This window comes from Malaclemys terrapin, chromosome 5 (assembly GCF_027887155.1).
Source record: "Malaclemys terrapin pileata isolate rMalTer1 chromosome 5, rMalTer1.hap1, whole genome shotgun sequence".
Classification (NCBI taxonomy): domain Eukaryota; kingdom Metazoa; phylum Chordata; order Testudines; family Emydidae; genus Malaclemys; species Malaclemys terrapin.
Window position 1 is genome coordinate 3198666 of NC_071509.1, and position 27642 is coordinate 3226307.

The following is a 27642-nucleotide window of genomic DNA, read 5'->3' on the forward strand; positions in this document are numbered from 1 at the left end:
TCTGACATTGCCCGGAAGCTTGACTCACTCCCAAGGGAGCCAATGATTGCCTTACTGTACTCCACATAAACCGACCGATTTATGCTGCTCCGCAAAAACTCGTCCAGAGACTAGTACACCGCCATTATCAGCACCTATGCGCCAACAATGACTCATACAACCGTGATCAAGAAGGCATTTAATAAAGATCTCAGCAGGGTCATCAGAGGGGTCCTGTACCAGGACAAACTCATTGTCCTTGGAGACTTTAATGCTGGTGTGAGAGCTGACTCTGACACGTGGAGCTGGGTGCGAGGCCATCACGGCATTGGAAGGTCAAACTCCAACAGCCAACTACTTCTGTCCAGTGTGCCCAGTTCAATCTTACTATTACCAACACAGTCTTCCAACAGGCCAACAAATATGTAACAACAAGGATGCATCCTAGGTCAAAAGAATGGCATATGCTAGACTATGTATTTGTATGTTCTTTGATTTAGTTGGGGATTGGTCCTGCTTTGAGCAGAGGGTTGGACTAGATGATCTCCTGAGGTCCCTTCCAACCCTCATATTCTATGATTCTGTGACATTAAAGATGTGTATATCTCCCACTCTTTGAGAGGTGCGGAATGCTGGTCAGACCATCGGCTTGTGAGAAGTTTTGTGTCACTACACTTAGCAAAATACACCAGAAGACGCCTCAAACCTCTAGAGAAAATCAACGTGACTATCATGAAAGAGCCCGGTCCAGTTCTGGTGCCCACAATTCAAGAAGGATGCTGATAAATTGGAGAGGGTTCAGAGAAGGTCAGGCTTGACAAAGCCTTGGCTGGGATGATTTAGTTAAGGATTGTTCCTGCTTTGAGCAGGGCGTTGGACTAGATGACCTCCTGAGGTCCCTTCCAACCCTGATATTCTATGATACCTATGAAGAGCCATGAGAATGATTAAAGGATTAGAAAACGAGCTTTATAGTGATAGAGTTGCCTGGTCTATTGATTATATTGAATGCTTAAGAATTCCTGGTTAACACTCTGAGGTTTGATAGGTTCTTGTCTCAAAATTAGGTGCAGTATTATTATAACCCCACTAGGCATGGTTGCAACACTCACATGTAGGAAATCACACTATATTTATAATAGTATGTATGAATACAGTTAGCAAGGTCACAAACACTCTAATCCAGCAAGGTAGACAGAGAGAATACAGAATGTAGATCTTTACCGTAACAGAGACAGTTCGTGGGGAGGGGGTGACATGATTACAATCTATAAGTACCTGCAGAGGAAACAAATATTTAATACTGGGCTCTTCAGTCAAGCAGAGACATTTATAGCACACTACAATGGCTGGAAGTTGAAGCTAGACAAATTGAGACTGGAAATAAGGGGTCAATTTTTAAAGGTGAGAGTAATTAACCATTGCAATAATTTACCAGGGAGTCTCCAACACTGACCATTTTAAAATCAAGATTGGATGTGAAAACTAAAACATCTACTCTAAGAATTAGTGTGGGGCAGGTCTCTGGCCGGTATTATACAGGAGGTCAAACTAGATGATCACAATGGTCCCTTCTGGCCTCGGAATCCACAAATGGGTCTGTGGGCCAGCGAAGGCTGATGGGTTGTGAAAGCAGATAAGAAAAATCTGACAGCCGAAGCTCTCCTTAGAGCAAGCAGGCAGCAGCAGGCAGAGATCAGTGTCTGACTGCAAACAGCCTGGGGAATGCCTACCCTGCAGGCTGCGGGGCCTCTGCTCTTCCAGACCTTAAACCAGACTGGCACACGTTAGCCTTCCCCTAAGCCAGTGGTACGTGTACCCCTGGGGGCAGGCAGAGCTCTTCTGGGGGGACATCAACTCATCCAGAGATTTGCCCAGCTTTACCACAGGCTCCATCAAAAGCAGTAGTGAAGTCAGTACAAACGAAAATTTCATAGAGACAATGACTTGTTTATACTGCTCTATCTATGAGACACTGACATGTAAGTACAAGATTTATATTATTTTATAATCAGGTGGCAAAAATGAGAAAGTCAGCAAGTTTTCAGTACTCCTGGGCTGGGACACTTTGGTATTTTTATGTCTGATTTTGTGAGCAAGTCGTTTTTAAGTGAGGTTAAATTTGGGGGTGCGCAAGACTAGTCAGACTCCTGAAAGGGGGCCCAGTGGTCTAGAAAGGTTGCGGACACTGCCCTAAACTGTGGAACATCCCAACCAAGAGCAATGACCCTGTCCCATGGGCTGCAGTTTCCTGCCTCTCTGCACTAGCATTAGCGCAAGGACCCCAATGCGCTTAGACTTTACCGTCACAAGCCCAGTGAGGAGCATAGTCACCCACAGACCAGCCCCCCGCTTGGCAGAGGAGGGGGCTGGGGGAGTGTGGAGCCCTCCAGACTGGCCCCCCAGGGCAGAGGAAGGGACCGGGGGGGGAGTGTGGACCCCCACAGACCAGGCCCACAAGGGATAGGAGGGAGTTGGCGGGAGAGTGCAGACCCCCACAGATCGGCTCCCCCAAGGGAGAGGAGGGAGTTGGGGGGAGAGTGCGGACCCCCACAGACCGACCCCCCAAGGGAGAGGAGGGGGTCGGGAGGGAGTGAGGACCCCCACAGACCGGTCCCCCCAAGGGAGAGGACGGGGTTGGGGAGAGAGTGCGGCCCACCACAGACTGGCCCCCCCAAGAGAGAGGAGGGGGTTGGGGGGAGAGTGCAGACCCCCACAGACCGACCCCCCAAGGGAGAGGAGGGGGTCGGGAGGGAGTGAGGACCCCCACAGACCGGCCCCCCAAGAGTTAGGAGGTGGTTGGGGAAAGAGTGTGGCTCCCCACAGACCAGCCCCCCAAGGGAGAGGAGGGGGCCGGGGGGGAGTGCGGCCCCCATCAGGGCGGGGCTGCTGGGCTCTTACCGTCGGCCAAACAGCACGCAGCCCCCCCCCTACCCCTTTAACAGCAGGGCGGCCCCCCGGGATGAAGAGTTTGGGGTGTGGGATGGGGATCGGTGCTGGGGCAGGGGGTTGGGATGCAGGAGGGGGCAAGGGCTCCAGCTGGGGGTGCGGGCTCTGGGGTGGGGCTGGGGATGAGGGGTATGGGGTGTGGGATGGGGATCGGGGCTGGGGCAGGGGGTTGGGGTGCAGGAGGGGGCAAGGGCTCCGGCTGGGGGTGCGGGCTCTGGGGTGGGGCTGGGGATGAGGGGTTTGGGGTGTGGGATGGGGATCGGGGCTCGGGCAGGGGGTTGAGGTGCAGGAGGGGGCAAGGGCTCCGGCTGGGGATGCGGGCTGGGGATGAAGGGTTTGGGGTGCGGGATAGGGATCGGGGCTGGGGCAGGGGCAGAGGGTGGGTATCAGAGGGGCGGCCACATGACGCTGCACGTTGCCTATGCCTTCAGGCACCGCCCCCTCAGCTCCCATTGGCTGTAGTTCCTGGCCAATGGGAGCAGCTGAGCTGGGGCAGGGCAGCGTGCAGAGTCCCCATGGCCGCCCCTGCGCCTAGGAGCCGGAAGGAGATGCCGGCAGCTTCCCGGGAGCCACGTGGAGCTGGGTAGGGAGCCTTAGGGCGTTCCGGTCGAAAACCGGACACCTGGCAACCGGTGGGTTGGGGGAGGTTTTGGGGCTGGGGGGTCGAGAGTAGGGGGTTGAGGGCAGCTGGGGGCTGTGGAGTTGGGGGTGAGTTTTCATGTGGGGCAAGTGGGGCGTGCAGGGTTGAGTTGAGGGTGGGGTTGGGGGAGTCCTGACTAGGGGGTGAGGGCACCTGGGGGGTGTGGGTTTAGGGTTGTGAGTTGGAGATGGGGTGGCTGGGGGTGTGAGTTGGGGATGTGGGGGTGTGAGCTGGGGGGCGGCTGGGTGGTGGCTGTGGGTTTGGGAGTGTGAGTTGGGGATGGTGTGGTTGGGGGTGTGAGCTGGAGGGTGGCTGGGGGTATGAGTTGGGTAGTGACTATGGATTTGGGGGTGTTAGTTGGGGAGAGGGTGGTTGGAGTGTGAGCTGGGGGGTGGCTGGGGGTGTGAGTTGGGTAGTGGCTGTGGGTTTGGGGGTGTGAGTGGGGATGGTGTGGTTGGGGGTGTGAGCTGGGGGGTGGCTGGGGGTATGAGTTGGGTAGTGACTATGGATTTGGGGGTGTTAGTTGGGGAGGGGGTGGTTGGGGTGTGTGTTTGGGACGGGAGTGGATGGGGGGTTGCGTGCGGTGGGGGTTGGTTGAGGAGCTGGGGAACAGGCACTGTGAGGAAGCTAGGGATGGATGTGTGTAGGAGTTGGTGAGTCAGTGGGGTACTTCTGGGTCTGAGATATGCGGGTTAGCCTGTGGGTGGGTCTGGGGACTGTGATTGTGTAAGTGTGTCTGCGGGGTTGTGTGTTTACATATCACGAAGGTCCCGAATAAAGTTTCCCCTCCACCCACTTCCCAAAACTAACCTTTCCTGCTGTGAGATATTTCATCCTCTGTGCTTCAGGTGTTGGGGGGTCAGTAGACACCAAACCACCATATTTTTTCATGCCATTATTTATATTGCGCTCACACCCCAATTGTGTCTGATCCCTTTGCGCTAGGTGCTGTATAGCGAGCAAATGACAGGCTCTGCACCAAGGAGCTTAAAACCTAAAAGACAAGACCCAACAGACAGGTCAGCTAAGCCAGGTCCTGTGGCGCTTCAGACATTCAGTACATGATGTGTGGGATAACAATGTACCATTCATTTCTCTTCAGACCACACAGGGTGTGCAGCAAGGAGAGACCTCAGGCCTTTAGATATCTATGTGGGGTTTCCGACCAATATAATAGTCTTCCCTTCCTGTCCCAAATTGTGTAGTGTTGCTGTGCATTGTTAGATCAGCTGCTGCCTTTCAAAGATGGCTGCATTTTCCCCTTCCACTGCCTCCACCGCCCTCTCCAGATAAAAGGTCCATTCAGGGGAAAGGGGCCAAGTGGAAGCACATCATTATCTCCCCTTTAGCCCCCTGGAAGAGGCCCCAAAAAGTAAATACATAGAATCATAGAATATCAGGGTTGGAAGGGACCTCAGGAGGTATCTAGTCCAACCCCCTGCTCAAAGCAGGACCAACCCCAACTAAATCATCCCAGCCAGGGCTTTGTCAAGCCGGCCCTTAAAAACCTCTAAGGAAGGAGATTCCACCACCTCCCTAGGTAATGCATTCCAGTGTTTCACCACCCTCCTAGTGAAATAGTGTTTCCTAATATCCAACCTAGACCTCCCCCACTGCAACTTGAGACCATTACTTCTTGATCAGCCCCAGGCTGTTTTCCCTCAGGGTCTCTGGAAGCTGTGGCAGTCAGAGGGTGAATCCCAAGTAACTGGAGAATGACTGGAAGCCAGAGCTATGGTTTTTCACTTGGGAGGAGATAACGTGCCCCTCCACTTGGTTAATTTTAAAAGTTATTGATTTCTAGTCACTTGGCACCTTTTTTAATTCAATTTAATTTGACGCAGGACACTTTGAGGTTAGAAGAAAACCTCTGGTGCTTTGTGTGCATCCGATATGGAGGATAGCTGACCTTGCCCTCCAAAGGAACTGGAGGGCTGAAGTCAGCTTGGGTGGAAATTAACATTGAACATATAAAGAATGATGACCTGCCCTTACTCATTAAACCAGGCTGCAGCCTAGTCCCCGCTCAGCTCAGTGACCACAATTCTAGGCCTTGTGCAGAAGTGAAGACGACGATGGGACAGACGGAGTGACGGGTCTGTGTGTCTGTTTTCTCGTTTAGAGGCACTCCCAAATCGACCAGAGTCTGTAAGAAGTTTTATGGAGGGAAGTATGAGCATATGGCAGCCACCGTGGGAAACCTGCACTGGCTCCAGGAAAGTCTGCAAAAAGCTGAGTCGCCCAACCAAGCCGATATAAATGTAAATCCCATTTGTGAGATGAACGTAATGCTGGTGAAAGGTGCCAGCAAACTGGGGAGAAGGGAATTCAGGCTCCCCTGGCCCATTCAGTCCTTGGTTTCTCTGCCAAGAGTGACAACATGGGGCCCATTGTGATGGACAATTGTGATGCTGGTTTTGTGAGCTGGACACTTGTCTCTTAGCAACTGGTCTGAGACCCAAACTCATTGCAGTGTGGCATCGGGGACTGAGCAGGGGAAGCTGCTGAGTTCTATTTCCCCATTAATACTCTCTGTGATCCTGGGCAAAACATTTGCCTTCTTTGTATCTCAGTTCCTCCCTCTGTAGAACTGGAATAATGCTTCCCTACCTCACCGGGTTGTTGCAATTAATGTTTGCACAGCACTTGGAAGATATAACTAAAAACGGTGTTTATAATCCAGTGATCTCAAACCCCCTTATAAAGATTAGAATAATTATCCACATTTTACAGATGGAAAAACTGAGGCGCAATCAGGTGACGTATCTTGCCCAAGTGAGTACAGTAAGTCAGTCGCAGAGTTGGGACTAGAGCCCAGGTCGCCTGATTCCACTGCCTGTGTGCAAGCTCCCTCACTGTTATGACAAGGCCACCAGACACACTTCAAAAGAGAGCTTTCGGCTTTGAACTAGCAACCTAGAGGCGAAAGGTTCTGTGTACTAATCCTTTGAATCAATGGCTCTCCACTTGTGCTCTGCAGAGCGTTGGCTGCTCACTGGGGCTCTGATCTAGCAAAGCATTCCCATTGAAGCCCCTTGCTTCCAGCGGCTAATTTTCTTTAAAACAGTTAAAAAATGCATAAATCCTTCGTTCTTCCAGGTGAACGACTGCTCCATAGCTACCACGGGAATGTTATGGGATCCAGTAGGAGCGGAAGTGGTCTGTACAGCTATGAGTGAGAGGGGCAGTATTCCCAAGATAGTCTCTGTTAAGTTTTGATCTGGCTTTTAAGACGCTTGCTGTGAGCCACGCAGGCCTCAGTCCCATCGTTTGTCCTGCTTCCAATGACATCAAGGAACTGTTATCTAATGGGAATTTATTCGGTGGCATCTGGGTGCTCAGCACCTCTGAAAAACCAGGCTAGCTGTTTAGGGCCAGATTTTTAAAGAGATTTAGGCCCCTCCAGGTGGAGATGGGAGCTGCATGGGATTTTCAAAAGCTCCTAGGTGCCTCATGCCCATGAGACTCAGTGAGACTTAGGTGTCTGGGTGCTTTTGAAAATCCTACCATGCACCTCTGAAAGGCACCTAAATACCTTTAAAAACCTGGCCCTTGGTGTCCAATGGTAGACACCCAAATTTGAAAATTGTATTTCCCCCAGAGCCCTGTCAAGCTGAACCCTACCATACCTGGTCAGAAATTCCCTATATGTGCAGATGAATCTTTTTCTACTATGTTTACACAGTCAGCATGTCACAGAGTAGGGAAGTAATAGACTCTTCTATCCAGTTGAAGTGAGATGGCCAGCTCATAGAATGGGATCTTTATTGCCTGAAAAATGATATGTAAATTGGAGGGAATTAAGAGAAAAAGCAACCTAAATGTCTAAGGGGCTAGCTGGATTGAGGAAATGTAAATAACTGATTCTGTATGGCTAAGAGACAACTCAGAGGGGAACATAACTGTGTGTCCATATTTGAAGGGTGTAATTACCAAAGAGGCAGAGGAATTGTTTAGGTAACTCAGGGGCTATAAATAGGAGAAATGGAATGGCATTGAGAAAGTCAGCCTAAATTCACCCATCAGGGAGGACTTCCTGACCGTCAAACCTGTAGACATTGAATTAAATCTCCCAAGAGAAGCCCCAGCACTTGAGACATAAACCAGGGATAGTCAATCATTTTTTTGTCAAGGCTCCAATTTCTTGGTCCAAAGGTATAGTCAAGGTCCAGACTCCGGAGCAAATAATATTTTACAAATAACAATAATAAGTAAATACGAAGATTTCGGGGTTCATTCAAAAGCGTCTGATGGTCCGGATTCGGCCGTAGTCCACCTATTGACTATCCCTGCTCTAAACACTAGATTAGATGAGAAATACTAGAAAATAAACTGTAGGGGACAATCCAGCGGTGTCCAGGTTGCCATGAGTTTAACACAGATTTCAGTGGGATTTGTGCTTGAAAATCAATGGCATGCTACTGCCCCTCAAGCTGGATAATAAGACTTAATAGGTGGGGTTTGCCATATGAAGGTGCTGTGGTCTTTTTGCCCAAAGGACAGTTGAACTTCCTTGCAGTGGGAAGTATTCTTCCCTCCGTGCTCCTGCCTGCCAAGGAGAACGTAACTGAAGGCGTTCTAGTCTTCATGGCGGTCACATTGAATTAGCCAGAAAGATCCTCTGGTTTGTTTCATGCCTGGCTTGATTGCAGTGTGCAATTCAAACACTGCACGTCTAGCAGTGGGGCTAGCCAGGGCCTGAGCGGAAGCCCGTTGAAGTCACTGGAAAGCTTTGCATTGACTTCAGTGGGCTCTGGATCAGGCCCCTAGTGCGTAATGTCATTTCATGGAGAGACCTGGGTAGCTGCGTGTGACTGTTCGAAGCGAACCGCTTGGAGCTTGATCTCCGTATCACAGGCTTGCTTACGAATGAGTCCCACCGACAGCACTGCTGAACGGAAGGAGCTGGGAGGTAGCAGCCTTTTTGATCCGCTCTCATAGAATAAATGCAGAGTCATTTAGCTGAGAGCACAGTCCTATTAAGTGCTTCCTCCTTGGCCACCAAATGTTCCCACTGTGAAAATTAGTGCTTTTACAGCCCCGACGCCATTGTGACATTATCGCGGGAATAAACGGCACTCAGCCCAAGGCTGTGTTTGTCCTGAGCGTCTGGGGACAAATAAAACAATTCAGCTTCGCTCTTGGGATCTTTGCTCGTCAGCAGAAACCAGACAAAACAATATGACTGCTTCATTAAAGGGCCTGACCCTGCCAAGTGCTTCCTGTGAGATGCCGAGTGTCCTCAGCTTCCATTGACTGGAGCTAAAGGTGGTCAGCACCATACGGGATTGGGCCCTATTGTGAGAGGACAGAGGTAGTTTGTTAGGGCCTGCCCCTGTTTCCACTGAAGAGATTGGAAAGATTCCAACTGACTTTGGAAGATCAGGATCACGCCCTTAATGCTCAAGAATCAATAACCATCCCCCTGCCTAACTGGCTGAATGTAAAACTTTTTAAAAGACACTGTCAGCGTAGGGCCTGATCCTGAGAAATGCTAGGCACCTGCGACCCCCATTGAAATAAATGGCAATTGCGGGGCTCAGCTCCACTCAGGACCAGACCCTTCAGTCCCCGATCCTGCAACTGGATCCATACAGACAGATCTCTGCACCTGTATGAAGCCCAAGTGGGGATCTGTGTGAGTGCACTGTTCTCCCCCACACAGGCCTGACTGCAAAATTGGGACATTAGCTTGGGGTGACACAAATGAGGGGGAGTGGGTGGGTTTAAAAACCCTATGGAGAATAGAAATGTTTCAGGAAACAAAAAAACATAGTGAGGGGTATTTAAACATTTCCCTGCAGTGTGTCCTGCAAGTAAACAAATAACAAGTGAAATTGACTGGACACAAGTGGAACTGATGGGTCTACTTTCACTGGCTCAGAAAGATGAAAAGTAAATCTGGAGTTTTATTTTGTCATTCATAGAATCATAGAATATCAGAGTTGGAAGGGACCTCAAGAGGTCATCTAGTCCAACCCCCTGCTCAAAGCAGGACCAATCCCCAGCTAAATCATCCCAGCCAGGGCTTTGTCAAGCCTGACCTTAAAAACCGCTAAGGATGGAGACTCCACCACCTCCCTAGGTAACGCATTCCAGTGTTTCACCACCCTCCTAGTGAAATAGTGTTTCCTAATATCCAACCTGGACCTCCCCCACTGCAACTTGAGACCATTGCTCCTTGTTCTGTCATCTGCTACCACTGAGAACAGTCTAGATCCATCCTCTTTGGAACCCCCCTTCAGGTAGTTGAAGGCTGCTATCAAATCCCCCCTCATTCTTCTCTTCTGGAGACTAAACAATCCCAGTTCCCTCGGCCTCTCCTCATAAGTCATGTGCTCCAGACCCCTAATCATTTTTGTTGCCCTCCGCTGGACTCTTTCCAATTTTTCCACATCCTTCTTGTAGTGTGGGGCCCAAAACTGGACACAGTATTCCAGATGAGACCTCACCAATGTCGAATAAAGGGGAACGATCACGTTCCTCGATCTGCTGGCAATGCCCCTACTTATACAGCCCAAAATGCCGTTAGCCTTCTTGGCAACAAGAGCACACTGTTGACTCATATCCAGCTTCTCGTCCACTGTGACCCCTAGGTCCTTTTCTGCAGAACTGCTACCTACCCATTCGGTCCCTAGTCTGTAGCAGTGCATGGGATTCTTCCGTCCTAAGTGCAGGACTCTGCACTTGTCCTTGTTGAACCCCATCAGGTTTTTTTCGGCCCAATCCTCTAATTTGTCTAGGTCCCTCTGTATCCAATCCCTACCCTCTAGTGTATCTACCACGCCTCCTAGTTTAGTGTCATCTGCAAACTTGCTGAGAGTGCAGTCCACACCATCCTCCAGATCATTAATAAAGATATTAAACAAAACCGGCCCCAGGACCGACCCTTGGGGCACTCCGCTTGAAACCGGCTGCCAATTAGACATGGAGCCATTGATAACTACCCGTTGAGCCTGATGATCTAGCCAGCTTTCTATCCACTGTGACAGTCCATTCATCCAGCCCATACTTCTTTAACTTGGCGGCAAGAATACTGTGGGAGACGGTATCAAAAGCTTTGCTAAAGTCAAGGAATAACACATCCACTGCTTTCCCCTCATCCACAGAGCCAGTTATCTCATCATAGAAGGCAATTAGGTTAGTCAGGCACGACTTGCCCTTGGTGAATCCATGCTGACTGTTCCTGATCACTTTCCTCTCCCCTAAATGTTTCATAATTGATTCCTTGAGGACCTGCTCCATGATTTTTCCAGGGACTGAGGTGAGGCTGACTAGCCTGTAGTTCCCCGGATCCTCCTTCTTCCCTTTTTTAAAGATGGGCACTACATTAGCCTTTTTCCAGTCATCTGGGGCCTCCCCCGATCGCCATGAGTTTTCAAAAATAATGGCTAATGGCTCTGCAATCTCACCCGCCAACTCCTTTAGCACCCTCGGATGCAGCACATCCGGCCCCATGGACTTGTGCACATCCAGTTTTTCTAAATAGTCCCGAACCACTTCTTTCTCCACAGAGGGCTGGTCAGCTTCTCCCCATGCTGTACTGCCCAGTGCAGCAATCTGGGAGCTGACCTTGTGCGTGAAGACAGAGGCAAAAAAATCATTGAGTACATTAGCTTTTTCCACATCCTCGGTCACTAGATTGCCTCCCTCATTCAGTAAGGGGCCCACACTTTCCTTGACTTTCTTCTTGTTGCTAACATACCTGAAGAAACCCTTCTTGTTACTCTTAACATCTCTTGCTAGCTGCAACTCCAAGTGTGATTTGGCCTTCCTGATTTCACTCCTGCACGCCTGAGCAATATTTTTATACTCCTCCCTGGTCATTTGTCCAATCTTCCACTTCTTGTAAGCTTCTTTTTTGTGTTTAAGATCAGCAAGGATTTCACTGTTTAGCCAAGCTGGTCGCCTGCCATATTTACTATTCTTTCTACACATCGGGATGGTTTGTTCCTGCAACCTCAATAAGGATTCTTTAAAATACAGCCAGCTCTCCTGGACCCCTTTGCCCTTCATGTTATTCTCCCAGGGGATCCTGCCTATCTGTTCCCTGAGGGAGTCAAAGTCTGCCTTTCTGAAGTCCAGGGTCCGTATTCTGCTGCTCTCCTTTCTTCCTTGTGTCAGGATCCTGAACTCGACCATCTCATGGTCACTGCCTCCCAGGTTCCCATCCACTTTTGCTTCCCCTACTAATTCTTCCCTGTTTGTGAGTAGCAGGTCAAGAAAAGCTTTGCCCCTAGTTGGTTCCTCCAGCACTTGCACCAGGAAATTGTCCCCTACACTTTCCAAAAATTTCCTGGATTTCTTTCCGTTTCAGTAAGCTAAGGTATTTAAAGTAACACCTGAAAAGACAGGTATCTTAAATAATATTGAGTTTCATGTTGAGTATCTACCTTTCATTCTTTAGTAAACTGACATCTTTTCTTAATGTGTGTTTTCTCCATGTATCAGTCCCCCAAACTTGGCAACATTTCTGGGTCCTTCAGAAACAAGAGGAAATTTGTGTATTTTTAGGACTATTTTTGTAAACTACTGATTTCTAGGGTTAATACTATGCATGTAGTGTCACACCTGTAATGAAATAATGTCTCTATACATGTCAGTGTGTAACACATCAGCCCAGTAAATGTGATCATCACGCCCTCTTGTGGTTGTCTTGAGTAATTATAATAACCTTCTACGTCTTCACAATTAGAAGCAGTTTGGTGCAGGTGGTAAAGATGTGTGTGTCAGTGTTGACTGTGGCCACTGCAAAGTATAAAGACATACACACACACACACACACACACATATCTTGTTACATTTCAGATACTGTTTCTGTTGCAACCCTCCATTCTCAATTACTTCCAATCACAAGTCCTCTAAATAAATACATAAAAAACATACACCACCACACCAAGAAGGTAGGAAAATATTATTAGCCCCATTTTACAGAGGGAGAAACTGAGGCACAGAAAGGCAATGTGACTCTCCCAATGTCACAGAAGGAGTTACTGTCAGAGCCAAAATTAGAACCCAGGAAGAGCTTTTGTGCTCGGAACACTAGCCCACACTTCTCTGGTATGAAAAGCGTCCCCATTAGAGTGGATTAGTTAGAGGACAAGTCTGACAAGAAACATTTAGAATTGTCCTTTGCCTCCTCCTCCCTGCTAGGGCTTCTCAGCCATCCATCTAGCAGCTCTACACGGCCGACTGGAGTGCCTGAAACTGGTAGTCGAAAAGTTTGAGGTTGATGTGAACTTGGCCAGTCTGACAGGATGGACACCCATTCACCTGGTGATGAACAAGGAGAGTGGCCCCAGGGCATTGGAGTGTTTGCAGTACCTCATTGGAAAGGGGGCAGACATCAATGTGTGAGTGATGGCTTGAGACTCCGTAACTTTTTACCTCATCTTAATGGGGTTTTTTCCCTTTTAATTTGTGTGGCTTTAATGCCCTTTAAAGATGCTGGCTTGGCAGCCCTGGAGGCTGAAGTCCTGTGTTGATTCTCAGAATAGGTATAGCACAGGAAGTTGTCCTGTAAATTTCCAGCACTCCATCATAAGGTACCTCAATCCTGACCTGAAGGGAGGAGCGAAAAGTTGAGTCTCCATGATCCATTCTTCCTTTGCTCTCTCTGCTACATCTGCCACTGAGGAGGCCTATTCGGATGGGGATTCCTATCAGCTAGGAACAGTCAGTCGCTTCCCATCCCATATAGGCCACCCAAAAAGTGATTTCCAGTCACTAGCAATGTGACCAACATTAAAACCAGAGCCTCTGCGTGAGAGGCACTCTGCCTCATTGCCAGTCCTGACCCAGCCATCCACCTGGACTGAGTTGATACTTGGAGCCACCAACTTGAAAAGAGTTTGGTTGTAATTAGAAGAGATTCACTTGCAGGCCTGGCCAAAATTCTCCCTATCCAAACTCTGTTAAAAAAAATAAAGGGCTTGAGGATTTTCTTGTCTTCAGAGGCTGGGGAAGAGTCTTCCAAAAGAAGTGGTGGAAGCCCACCACTGGGGACCTTGAAATCTAGGCCAAACAAAGCTCCAGAAACCAGTAGAACACAATCCTGTAGTGGCGGGGGATGAACTGGAGGGGACCTGTAGTTGTCTTTCCTCTCCGACCACCATAATCAGGACTAGAATTCGGAATGACAGTCTGTTTTTCAGTCAGAACCAGGGCGGAACGTCGCCACTTCACAAGGCAGCCAGTGAAGGACGCCTCAACTGCATCATTGAACTGGTTGAGGCTGGAGCTGATGTCCATGCCAAGGACGCAGAGGGGCAGCAGCCCATTGACCTCTGCAGGATATGGGCCCACAGGAGCTGTGCTAGGTGAGCACTGCACACCAAATGATGACTGATTCAGAGTTTCCAGCTACAGTACTCGTTAATAGAATCGTAGAATATCAGGGTTGGAAGAGACCTCAGGAGGTATCTAGTCCAACCCCCTGCTCAGAGTAGGACCAACCCCATAAGAACGTATATAAGAATGGCCATACTGGGTCAGACCAAAGGTCCATCCAGTCCAGTATCCTGTCTACCGACAGTGGCCAATGCCAGGTGCCCCAGAGGGAGTGGACCTAACAGGCAATGATCAAGTGATCTCTCTCCTGCCATCCATCTCCATCCTCTGACAAACAGAGGCTAGGGACACCATTCCTTACCCATCCTGGCTAATAGCCATTAATGGACTTAACCTCCATGAATTTATCCAGTTCTCTTTCAAACCCTGTTATAGTCCTAGCCTTCACAACCTCCTCAGGTAAGGAGTTCCACAAGTTCACTGTGCGCTGTGTGAAGAAGAACTTCCTTGTATTTGTTTTAAACCTGCTGCCTATTAATTTCATTTGATGACCCCTAGTTCTTGTATTATGGGAACAAGTAAATAACTTTTCCTTATCCACTTTCTCCACATCACTCATGATTTTATATACCTCTATCATATCCCCCCGTAGTCTCCTCTTTTCCAAGCTGAAGAGTCCTAGTCTCTTTAATCTCTCCTCATTTGGGACCCGTTCCAAACCCCTAATCATTTTAGTTGCCCTTCTCTGAAGCTTTTCTAGTGCCAGTATATCGTTTTTGAGATGAGAAGATCACTCCAACTAAATCAGTCAAGCCGTGCCTGAAAAACCTTACAAATACAGCTAAGGTGCAATCAGCGGTGGGTGTAACGATGGAAACTGATAACCAGCAGTGGGAAAATAAACACATTTGTAGGAGAAATCAACAGTTCCCTCCGCAGCTCTCCATGTCACTAGTACTTAAACATGGGGGAACCTGCTGGGGGTGACAGTGGAGTAAAACCACTAGCGACAGCCGCACCGACGCCACATCTACCCTAAAACCCAGTGGCAGCGTAGCTACATGGCACAGTGCAATGCAGGCTGCCTCCACCCTGCAGGGCGGAGCTACGCCTGGCAGTGAAAGGCTCTGGCAGGGGGGATGCAGTGGGGAGAGGCTTCGGCAGCTCCCAGCTCAGCCTTTCCCTGCTGCCAGAGTCTTTCCCGGCAGCAGGGGGAAGGCTAAATATATCAGTGTAGAGGACTAGGCCGTAGAGAGCCGTGTAGGGTCTGTACGTGGGCACATCCCCACCCCTTTTAAACCAGTCTTTACTCTGTTCACCTATGGCACGCCTCATGGGCTACACTGCTTAGGGTGACCAGGTGTCCCGATTTTATAGGGACAGTCCCGATATTTGGGTCTTTTTCTTGTATAGACTCCTATTATCCCCCACCCCCGTCCCGATTTTTCACACTTGCTGTCTGGTCACTGCCGTCCATACCTGGGCTGGGGAGGATGCTCTCTATGTACACTAACCCCCACCCAAGGAAGCATGCAATGGAGAGTACCCCTATCATGGACGTGTGCTGTACACGCTGCCTCAGGCAGCCATTTCAGTGAACACTGCGTCAGCTCCGCAGCAGCTCCACTGCTCCAGTGGTGCGCCTTTGCTCGGCTCTGCCAGTGTATTTTTATATTTGCCAGTGTAATTATACTTTGAGTCCTGACATGCCACGCTTCCTGCTGTTCCCATCCAGGTTTTGCCACCTCTCACTCCAGTTACGGTAAAACCAGTCTTAAGTGACCAAGGGCAGACAAATCAGTTGCATAATAGAAGATTAAAAAAAAAAATTAATGGAGATATCCCATCTCCTAGAACTGGAAGGGACCTTGAAAGGTTATTGAGTCCAGCCCCCTGCCTTCACTAGCAGGACCAAGTACTGACTTTGCCCCAGATCTCCAAGTGGCCCCCCTCAAGGATTGAGCTCACAACCCTGGGTTTAGCAGGCCAATGCTCAAACCACTGAGCTATCCCTCCCCCCACATCTATGAATTGTGGAGCGAAATGTTTGGGGATATTTGCAGACAAAAAAAATTTACTCAAGATAGTTAAGTTCAAGACTGACTGTGAAGGGCTACAAAGGGATCTCACTAAACTAGGTGACTGGGCAACAAAATGGCAGGTAAAATTCAGTGTTGATAAGTGCAAAGTAATGCACATTGGAAAGAATAATCCCAACTCTACATTCAAAATGATGGGGTCTAAATTAGCTGTTACCACTTAAGAAAAAAGATCTTGGAGTCATTGTGGACAGGGCCAACGAGAGAGGGGAGGAAGCCGGTACAAATTACCGGGGTCCGGAAGGGGGCCCGGCTCCCATCGGCCCTGTTTAGCTGGTCCGCCCTTGCCGGGGGGCCCGAAACATTTTTTTCACCGGGGCCTGAACCTGCTCTCGGCGGCCCTGATTGTGGATAGTTCTTTGGAAACATCCAATGCGCAGCAGCGGCAGTCAAAAAAGCGAACAGAATGTTAGGAACCATTAGGAAAGGGACAGATAATCAAACAGAAAATATCATCATGTCACTATAAATCCATGGTACTTTGAATATTGCATGCCGTTCCGGTCGCCCCATCTCAAAAAAGATATATTTGAATTATACAGAGAAGGGCAACAAAAATGATTAGGGGTATGCAACAACTTCTGTATGAGGTAAGATTAAAAAGACTGGGACTGTTCATTTTAGAAGAGAGATGACTAAAGGGGGATATGCTAAAGGTCTATAAAATCATGAATGGTGTGAGGAAAGTTTTATTTACCCCTTCACGTAGCACGAGAACTAGGGATCATCCAATTAAATTAACAGGCAGCAGGATTAAGACAAACAGAAAGAAGTACTTCTTCACACAATGCGCCATTAACCTGTGGAACTCATTGCCAGGGGATGCTGTGAAGACCAAAAGTATAACTGGGTTCAAATATAAATTAGATAAGTTCATGGAGGACAAGTCTATCAATGTCTATTAGCCAAGATGGATGCAACCCCATGCTCTGAGTGTCCCTAAACCTCTGACTGTCAGACGCTGGGACCGGACGATAAGGGATGGATCACTCAATAACTGCCCTGTTCTGTTCATTCCCTCGGAAGCATCTGGCACTAGCCACTATCAGAAGACAGGATACTAGGCTAGATAGACCTTTGGTCTGCCCCACTATGGCCATTCTTATGGTCTCTAAAGACAGGAGGTTGCCTGATAAGGGTGGACAGTTCCTTTGTAATTAAGCCTTGCAAGACCCTTGTACCATAGGGTAGTATTGGATTAAGAGATTTTAAGGCCAGAAGGGATCCTTTAGTCTGACCTGTCCAATGCAGGCTAGAAACTGTCACACAGTGGTTCCTTCATCTAGCTCATCAATTGTGGTTCATCTTTCCGAAATAAAACCAGTCTTGATGTAAAAACAGCAAGTACTGGCCAGTGGACTATGTCCCTAGGTAAAGTGTTCCAATGGTTTCTTACCCTCGCTGTTAAAAATCAGTGCCTGATTTCTAGTCTGTCTGGCTAGCTTCAGCCATTGAGCATATTATGACATTTTCTACTAGATTAAAGGGCAGTCTGCCTTCAAGCTACTATTACTGCTGTACTCAAATGTCCCAGCGGAACTAGGAAATGCTACCAAATGCATTTGATATAAGCCACCCTACAAGAAAATGCACAAGAAAGAAATATCCTTTTCTGAAATCAGACCAAGGGGCAAATCTTCTTTGCTTTACCCAAAGGAGACGCTCCAATCAGGGCCGGCTCCAGGCACCAGGCACCCAAGCACATGCTTGGGGCGGCACCTGGTAAGGGGCGGCGGGGGGAGCGCGGCGCGACATTCCGCGGGGAGGGCGCTCTGGCGGCGCGGCGCTGAGGGGGCGGGCTCCGGTTGCGCGGGGCTCGGCGAGGAGGCGGCGCGGGCGCGGTGCTGGAGGGGGGTTCCGGCGGCGCTCGGCGCAGGGGGGGCGGGCTCCGGCGCTCGGCGGGGGGGCGGCGCGGCGCTCGGCGGGGTGGCTTGGGGAGCGGCGCTTTTTTTTGCTGCTTGGGGCAGCAAAAAAGCTAGAGCCGGCCCTGGCTCCAATGACTTCAGTGGGACTAAGCCTTCGGGGTAAGGCAGGCAGGGCTGGTCCTGTTCTAACAGCTTTGGGTTTTAGGGGTTTAGATTTGTTTGTGGTATTAAACCTCCGCAGATGAAATTACTTAAAAGCCAAAACAAACCACCCGAAGCCTTAAGTTCCAAGTACTGAGCCTTTCTCATCCGGCTCCGTATTGCTGATCATAGAATCATGGAATCATAGGACTGGAAGGGACCTCGAGAGGTCATCGAGTCCAGTCCCCTGCACTCATGGCAGGACTAAGGATTATCTAGACCAGAGGTCTCAAAAACCCGGCCCGTGGAGTTATTTCCTGTGGCCGCCAAGCTCCCCTCCCCCGCCATACCCCCTTACCCCCAGCACACCGCATCCCCGTGCCTCAGCCTACCTCCAGGCGCTTCCTGCCACGAAACAGCTGTTTGGCGGCGCTTAGCGCTTTCCAGGAGGGAGGAGCAGGGAGACGCGCGCTCAGGGGATGAGGCAGAGAAGAGGCAGAGCAGAAGTGGGCATGTGGGGAGGGGGCGGAGTTGGGGCGGGGACTTTGGGGAAGAGGCTAGAATGGGGGCTGGGAAGAGGCGGGGCAGGGGCAGGGCCTCATTGAAGGGGTGGAGTGGTGGCGGGGGCAGACGGTGGAGGGTGGTCAGAGATGCGGCTCTCAAGCCAATGTACTAGTCCTCATGTGGCCCTCGTGGTCATTTGAGTTTGAGATCCCTGATCTAGACCATCTCTGACAGGGGTTTGTCTAACCTGCTCTTAAAAATCCCCAATGATGGAGATTCTACAACCTCCCTGGGCAATTTATTCCAGTGCTTAACCACCCTGACAATTAAGAAGTTTTTCCTAATGTCCAACCTAAACCTCCCTTGCTGTAATTTAAGCCCATTGCTTCTTGTCCTATCCTCAGAGGTTAACAAGAACAATTTTTCACCCTCCTCCTTGTAACAACCTTTCATGTACTTGAAAACTGTTATCATGTCCCTGTTCAGTCATCTCTTTTCCAGACTAATCAAACCCAATTTGTTCAATCTTCCCTCATAGGTCATGTTTTCTAGACCTTTAAATCATTTTTGTTGCTCTTCTCTAGACTTTCTCCACATCTTTCCTGAAATGTGGTGCCCAGAACTGCACACAATACTCCAGTTGAGGCCTAATCAGTGCAGAGTAGAGTGGAAGAATTACTTCTCATGTCTTGCTTACAAAACTCCTGCTAATACATCCCAGAATGCTGTTTGCTTTTTTTGCAATAGTGTTAAACTGTTGACTCATATTTAGCTTGTGATCCACTGTGACCCCCAAATCCCTTTCTGCAGTACTCCTTCCTAGGCAGTCATTTCCCAGTTTGTATGTGTGCAACTGATTGTTCCTTCCTAAATGGAGTACTTTGTATTTGTCCTTATTGAATTTACTTCAGACCATTTCTTCAGTTTGTCCGGATCATTTTGAATTTTAATTCTCTCCTCCAAAGTACTTGCAACCCCTCCCAGCTTGGTATCATCTGCAAACTTTAGAAGTGTACTCTCTGTGCCATTATCTAAATCATTGATGAAGATATTGAACAGAACCGGATCCAAGACCGATCCCTGTGGGACCCCACCAGGGCCGGCTCCAGGGTTTTGGCCTCCCCAAGCAGCCAAAAAAAAAAAAGCTGCGATCGTGATTGCAATCTGCGGCGGCAGTTCGGCGGGAGGTCCTTCGCTCCAAGCGGGAGTGAGGGACCGTCTGCCGAATTGCCGCCGAATAGCTGGACGTGCCGCCCCTCTCCGGAGCAGCCGCCCCAAGCACCTGCTTGCCAGGCTGGTGCCTGGAGCCGGCCCTGGACCCCACTTGATATGCCCTTCCCTTGCAGCTTGTCTGTGAACCACTGGTAACTACTCTCTGTGAAGGGCTTTCCAATCAGTTATGCACCCACTTATAGCTCCATCTATGTTATATTTCTCTGGTTTGTTTACGAGGTCATGCGATCAAAAGCCTTACTAAAGGGAAGATATGCCATATCTACCACTTTCCCCCATCCACAAGGCTTGTTACCCTGTCAAAGAAAGCTATCAGGTTGGTTTGACACGATTTGTTCTTGACAAATCCATGTTGACTGTTACTTATCACCTTATTGTCTTCTAGGTGTTTGCAAATTGATTGCTTGATTATTTGCTCCTTTAGCTCTCTGGGTACTGAAGTTAAGCTGACCGGTCTGTAATTCTCCAGGTACCTGAGTGATGCCATGTGGAAAACAGACAAGCGCAATTTTGCTCGCGAAATGCACAAACTGAACCAAATCAAAAGTGAATGTCAGCGCTCCGAACAAAACTTCTGGAAGATAGATAAGGTAAGATCACCACAGCTGTAGCACCGGCAGAGCCAGGGCCTCTCCTGACCATTTTTGGTTTCTAGTTAAAATAAAAGGTCTTTTGCTGGCCTTGTTGCCAACTAGCAACCTACAAGGTAGTTAAGGGTGGAAAAGACTATTAATGCCCAACTAGTTCAGCCCCTCAGCAGCACTGGTTCTTGTGAGAACTTCTCCAGCGCTCCAGGTGTTAACGCACTCAATTGTGAGGGCCCCTACCCCTTGGCAAACTGTGCCGCAGCCCACTGAATCTGAGGGCAAGTCTGCACTACAAAATGAAGTCTATCTCAGTTATGTCGGCGTACAGCCACCACAGTAATTAAGTTCCTTTTGCATGTCCACGCTACGTTCCTGGTGTCGGCGGTGCGCGTCCTCACCAGAAGCGCCTGCACCGATTGAATTCGGTGTGGGGCATTGTGGGACGGCTTCTGAAAGGTAGCAACAGTTGACGTAAGCAACCCAGTGTCCACGCTGATGTTGCGTCAACCTAACTACATTGACCTAAGCGCTCCGCCTCTCGCGGAGGTGGAGTTATGAAGGTGGGGTAGTGTGCGAGTTAAATCAGTGGGAGCGACATTTTCGTGTGGATGCTTCCGGAGTTAGGTCCACGTAAGCTGCCGTATGTCGACCTAACAGTGTAGTGTAGACAAGGCCTAAGCTGGAAGAGACTTCTTAGGTCACCCCCAGGGTAGGATGGTTCCCTGTTTTACCGTGTCCATTTCTAAATGTGTTTCCTGCCCTTCTGCTGCCTAACAAATCTCATTGTCTGGAACCTTTTCCTGTTACTCAGTTGAAGTTTCCCCTTTCCTGATCTCATTCCGTTGCTCCTCATTTCACCCGTTCACTACCAGAATAATTCTTCCTCCTTGTTCATTAGTCACTCCAAAGACTCACAAAAACAGCATTGCCTGCTCCCCGCCACCCCGAATCTTATGCCTGAGGGCCTGAAGGGGTGTGAGAGCTGTGCAGATATGCTTGTCTCGGTGTTCATATGTAGCCGAGGCTACATCTCCCTGCAAGCGAGGGGCATGATCTCCCTGCTACCGCTAGTAGCATAACAGTGTAGCCACGGGAGCGTGTGTGGTGGCAGTGGAGGCCCAGCTTAGCCGTGGTCAGTACCCCCAGGTGGGTTCGTACTCAGCACGGCTGAGCTGCGTTTCCACTGCTACTACTCGTGCCACGCTGCTGTGTACGTGTGCGAGCTTGATGAGAGCTAGCAGGAGTGTGTGCACACGAGCAGGGACTCACACCCCTCGCTCGGCGGGTAGAGTTCTCCTGAGACACCAGGTGGCGCACTCCGCCTCCGGAGGGAGGATGTAGCTTGCTTCATTCAGCCAGGATGCCTCAGTCCCCTGTTAAGCAGAAGCACCGACTCCGTCCCATCCACTAGCCCAGTACTCCTTGTCCCCCTAGGGTGTGAGCAATAATGCAAGAGTGGGATGAGCCGCTTGGCTCAAGGTGGAGCTGCATGCCACTAGCCAAACCCACCACGGAACAGCCAACAGCTATTTCCCACCCCCCCCACACAGCATTTTCCAATGAAAAAAAACAACATTTAGTCAAACAATTCCCCGTCAGCTCTACATAGCATGCAGGGGGGAGCTGCACTTTGCCTGCCCCTGCTCTGTAAGAATCCATGCCAAATCAATTTGCATAGAGATGTCACCTGGCCTCGCTGAGAGTCAGATTTGAGGATGAAAGTTAGTCATGGGCTTAATTGCGTTATGATGAATCCTGCCCCCGGGGCCACAACCCATGAGCAAAGCTGCAGCTGCTGTCTTCTGACTACAGGCTAGCCTGGTTATAGGGATATACTGTCGAAATCTGTCCAGTCAGCTCAATATCAGAGAGATCTTCTGTCACAGGGATGCTGTGCCTGTCAGGAAGCTGATGGACTCAGTGACTTAACAGGTCTGTTTCACCCTGGCCTCAGAGGTCTGGCTAGCTTTTCGGCCGCTTCTCAGGATTGTCGTTTACTCTGTACGACACCCAGCGCAAAGCGTAGGTCCTCTCATTACAGATTCATACATTCCAAGGCCAGAAGGGACCACTGTGGTAGCCGGACCTAGTCGGACCTACTGTGTAACACAGCCCAGAGAACTCCCCAAAATAATTCCCAGAGCCGAGCTTTTTAGAGAAACATCCCATCTCAATTTAAACATTGTCAGGGATAGAGGATCCACCGCAACCCCCAAATCTTTTTCAGCGTCACTGCTTCCCAGTGACAGTCCCCCATCCTGTAAATATGGCCTGCATTCTTTGGTCCTAGATTCATAGATTCATAGATTCTAGGACTGGAAGGGACCTCGAGAGGTCATCGAGTCCAGTCCCCTGCCCTCATTTGTATACATTTATATTTAGCAGTATGAAAATGTGTATCGTTTGCTTGCGCCCAGTTTACCAAATGATCCAGATCGCACTAAATCAGTGATCTGTCCTCTCTATTTACCACTCCCCTAATTTGTATCATCTGCAAACTTTATTAAGATGATGATTTTATGTTTTCGTCCAAGTCATTGATAATAACGTTGAATAGCCTAGGGCCAAGAAACATCCCGTGGGACCTCAGTGGATACATATCCACTCAGTGATCATTCCCCATTTACAGTTACATTTGGAGATCTGTCACTTAGCCAGTTTTTCATCCATTTAATGTGGGCCATGTTAAGTTTATAGAATTATAGTTTTTTTAATCAAAATGGTATGCAGTGTCAAGTCAAAGGCTTTGCAGAAGTCTAAGTCTATTACATCAGCACTGTTACTTTTATCAACCAACTTGTAATCTCGTAAAGAAAATCAAGTTAGTTAGATAGGATCTCTTTTCTATAAGCCCATGCTGAGTTGCATTAATTACATTACTCTCCTTGAATTCTTTATTAATCAAGTCTTATATGAGCCACTCCATTATCTTGCTCAAGATCGATGTCAGGCTGACAGGCCTAAAATTACTTGAGTCGTCCCATTTACTCTTTCTAGAAATTGGCACAACATTCACTTTCTTCCAGTCTTCCCCTGTGCTCCAAGACTTATTGAAAATCAACATTAACGGTTCGGCAAGCTCCTCGGCCTGCTCTTTTAAAACTCTTGGATGCCCGTTATCTGGACCTGCTGATTTAACAATATCTAGCTTGAGTAGCTTCTGTTTAACATCCTCCAGATGAAGTGGAAAGAATGTTAACATCACCATATGGTGAGACTGCACCATCTGTTTTCCCTCCAAATACAGAACAGAAATATTTATTGAATGGCTTGTGCCTTTTCTGCATTATTATTGATAACTCTACCCTGTCCACCTAGTGATGGGCCAATTCCATGGTCAGGATTCTTTTTGTTTCTAGTATTTTTTAAAAACATACTTATTGTCCTTAACTCTGCTGGCCCTAGATTTCTCCTTGGTGGGGCAGCAGAACTAGTTGATGACATCAAGAAAGCAGAGGTGTTTAATGCCTGTTTTGCTTGAGTCTTCACTAAAAAGGTAAATGGTGGCCAGATAATATGAACTATGTTGACTAACAAGAGGGAAGGAACCCAAGCCAAAATAGGGAAAGGAGAGGTTAAAGAATATTGAGATAAATTAGATGTATGAAAGTAAGCAAGGCCTGAAGAAATTCATCCTAGGGTACTTCAGGAACTAACTGAAGCAATCTCAGAATCATTAGCAATGATCTTTGAGAACTCATGGAGGACAGATGAAGACCCAGAGAACTGGACAAGTGCAAACATAGTACTTATTAAAAGGGGGAACAAAGAAAACCCAGAGGGACTGTAGATCAGTCAGTCTAACTTCAATACCTGAAACATGCTAAACAAATGATTAAACGGTCATTCTGTACGCACCTAGAGGATAACAGAGTCATAAGGAATAGCCAATAGGGATTTGTCAAGAACAAATCATGCCAAACAACCCTAACTTCCTCCTTTGACGGGGTTACTGGCCTAGTGGATGGGCGAAGCAGTAGATGCGATATAGCTTGATTTTAGTAAGGCTTTTCACACAGTCCCACATGATAGTCTCATATGCAAACAAGGGAATGTGGTCTAGATGAAATTACTGTGAGGTGGGTGCACAACTGGTTGAAAGACCGACTCAAAGAGTAGTTATCAATGGTTCGCTGTCACACTAGTGGCATCATTTCATTAATGACTTGGTTAATGGAGTGGAGAGCATGCTTCTAAAATTTGTGGATGATCCCAAGATGGGTCACTTTGGAGGACAGGATTAGAGTTCAAAATGACCTTGACAAATTAGAAAATTTGACTGAAATCAACATGCTGAAATTCAATAAAGACCATGCAAAGTACTTCATTTAGGAAGCATAATCAAATGCACAGCAACAAACTGGGGAATAACGGGCTAGGTGGCAGTCCTGCTGAAAAGAGTCTGGGGGTTAGAGTGGATCATAAATTGAATATGAGCCAACGGTGTGATGCAGCTGCAAAAAAGGCTAATGTCATTCTGCGGGTGGTAACAGGAATGTTTTTTGTAAGACACAGGAGGTAATTGTCCCGCTCTGCTCGGCACTGGTGAGGCCTCAGCTGGGGTACTGTGTCCAATTCTGGGTGTCACACTTGAGGAAAGATGTGGATAAATTGGAGAGAGTCCAGAGGAGAGCAAGAAACACGAGAAAAGGTTTCGAAAACCTGACCGATGAGGAAAGGTTAAAAAAACTGGGCATGTGTAGGCTTGAGAAAAAAAGAGTGGGAGGAACGGGGGGAACCTCGTAACAGTCTTCATGTTAAGGGCTGTTATAAAGCAGATGGCGATCAATTGTTCTCTGTGTCCACTGAAGGTAGGACAAGAAGTAACGGGCAGTGAGTGAGACTTAGGTTAGATTGTAGGAAAAGCTTTCCAACTCTTAAGGGAGGTCAGCTCTGGATCAGGCGTCCGAGGGAGGTTGTGGAATCCCCATCACTGGAGGTTGTGAAGAACAGGTTGGACAAACCCGTCAGGGATGATCTAGGTGTACTTGGGCCTGCCTCAGCGCACAGAGCTGGACTTGATGACCCCTTCCAGCCCTACCTGTCTATGATTCTATAATACTACCATCAGCAAGAGTAGGCATTGTGAGGGGAGAGGGATAGCTCAGTGGTTTGAGCATTGGCCTGCTAAACCCAGGGTTGTGAGTTCAATCCTTGAGGGGGCCATTTAGGGATCTGGGGCAAAACCAGTATTTGGTCCTGCTAGTGAAGGCAGGGGGCTGGACTCGATGACCTTTCAGGATTCCTTCCAGCTCTATGAGATAGAGGGCTGCAGAACAACAGCATCTGACCCAGACGCTGTGTTTCTGGGGAGGGAAGAATGGCCCAGTGGTAGGGCCCAGACCTGGATGTGGTTCAATTTCCTGCTCTGCCATGAACTTCCTGTGTGACCTTGGACAAGTCACTTAGCCCCTCAGTTCTCCAGCGGAGGATAATAATGCTTCTCTGCCTCACATGGAGGTTGTGAGGATAAATACATGCAAGATTATGAAGCGCTTTGATCTATAGAAGAAATAGGGGTTATGATGTTTATATTGTCAATGGCATTTTAATGCTTTAAGCTGTTTGAGGGACCACAACAATGCTAAGATCTCATCTCCTCACGGTATGTCCACTGGGCAGGAGAAAGACCCAGGCTATGGGGTACCTTTTCTCATGGCATTTTGGACCTCGTGCTGAGACATTAAAAACCTGTGAAAATGTAAATACAAATCAGTGAATCACAAAGCCCACGGCCCAACCCTGCACCTCAACTGCTGCCCTAGTGACAGCCAAGCCATTTCTTTGGACTCAGATCTGGTCATGAGTGTTAAAAATCCTCTCGAGCGGGAGTTGTTCTAGCCTCATTTGCATAGGCAGCCAGAGGGAAGCCCTTAGCGCAGATCCTGTTGAGGTATTTGCCTACTTTCGCCTGGGCTGCACTTGACTTTTTAGACGCACTACTCATTTTGCCCCCCTGCAATGCATTGCCCCTAGGGTGGACTGCAGCAGCTGCTTCCGAGCACATGCTGACAGGACCCGAGAGTTCAGGACAGGAATTGAACACTATGCCCCAGGAAACCACAGGGGGAATTTTTAGGTAGGCAAAATATTAACATGAGCTGGAATGTGGCCAGAACTCAGGACACTGAATTAACATTACATCTAAGGAAGAAGGCAGCTGCAGCATCACGGGGTCTTCGAGTAGCGTGTCATTCAGCACTGATTCAGAGGAAAGACCTCCCCCTACCAAATAACGTTTAGAAACCACCTGCCAGGCTTTCTGGCTCCTTAACACGTTTTAACCTAATATGGCTGTTTAACATAATATGACTGTTCTCAGTGGTGGCAGATGGCAGAACAAGGAGCAATGGTCTCAAGTTGCAGCGGGGGAGGTTTAGGTTGGATATTAGGAAACACTATTTCACTAGGAGGGTGGTGAAGCACTGGAATGCGTTACCTAGGGAGGTGGTGGAATCTCCTTCCTTAGAGGTTTTTAAGGCCCGGCCTGACAAAGCTCTGGCTGGGATGATTTAGTTGGGGTTGATCCTGCTTTGAGCAGGGGGTTGGACTAGATACCTCCTGAGGTCCCTTCCAACCCTGATCTTCTATGATTCTATGGCCTCGTCTGGGTGACGAATGTTCGATCTAATGACACAGGATTGACTTGGTTCTGTGTGTGTTTATTACAGAGGGAGCAGGAACTCTTGAATACAGTGGCATTTTCTAACTGGCTTAGAATGAAGCAGCAACAGCAGTTGCCTGACTCTGCTAAAAGGATGCATTTTCCCGAGGACAGAGCGAAGCTGGATGCTGTCCCCAAGAAGGAAGTGGCCAAACCACCTCCTGGAGAAAAAAAAATCAGCGTACCTACCAAGCCTAGGGCTAAAGTTAAAGGGGAACCTCGTTTATCTGCCCCTGCTCAGCCCCCCACTGGGAAATCACAGCGCACTTGGAATGCCAGCGTCAATCCATCCTCCCCTCTGGTGACAGACATATTCCGACCTACAACAGTCCGGCTGGGCACCGACCCCGAGGCCTGTGGGGATCATGACTTCAGCTCCTTCTTGTTTCTCTCCAAGGACTCGCACGGACAGCCGGTGATCGAAATGGCTTACAATGGCAGACTCTCCCCCGTCCCCAACCTGCCCTATGAAGTGATCGAGAGGAGCCTGTATCCCCACACTCGGCCCATCAGAGTAACGATGCCGCAGGGATTTAAACCCTCGCATATCTTCGATGTGAAAAGGAAGCGTCTCCCAAGCCTGGAGCACAGGTGGACGGACCAAATGGCTGTGAGCTTGCGGGAAACTCTGGACCCAGCATTCCGAGCTACGCTAAAGGCTCACCTCTCTGCAATCAACTACGGCGGCTAG

General features: G+C 48.7%; 1 protein-coding gene across 1 annotated transcript; it reads left to right on the top strand.

Moving 5' to 3' along the window:
- Positions 1–147: 147 nt before the first annotated feature.
- ANKRD53 (ankyrin repeat domain 53) lies at positions 148–27642 on the top strand. Its single transcript, XM_054029645.1, has 5 exons — positions 148–288; positions 12722–12921; positions 13723–13887; positions 20170–20290; positions 26959–27642. The coding sequence occupies exons 1-5, from the start codon at positions 148–150 to the stop codon at positions 27640–27642; spliced, it is 1311 nt and encodes a 436-aa protein (XP_053885620.1).

Excerpts from the sequence above, each read along its gene's own strand:
- ANKRD53 (XM_054029645.1), top strand. The coding sequence starts at position 148 with ATGACTCATACAACCGTGATCAAGAAGGCATTTAATAAAGATCTCAGC. Across the intron at positions 12,922-13,722 it reads AAGGGGGCAGACATCAATGT|TCAGAACCAGGGCGGAACGT; the intron begins GTGAGTGATGGC and ends TCTGTTTTTCAG. Across the intron at positions 13,888-20,169 it reads GCCCACAGGAGCTGTGCTAG|GTACCTGAGTGATGCCATGT; the intron begins GTGAGCACTGCA and ends GTAATTCTCCAG.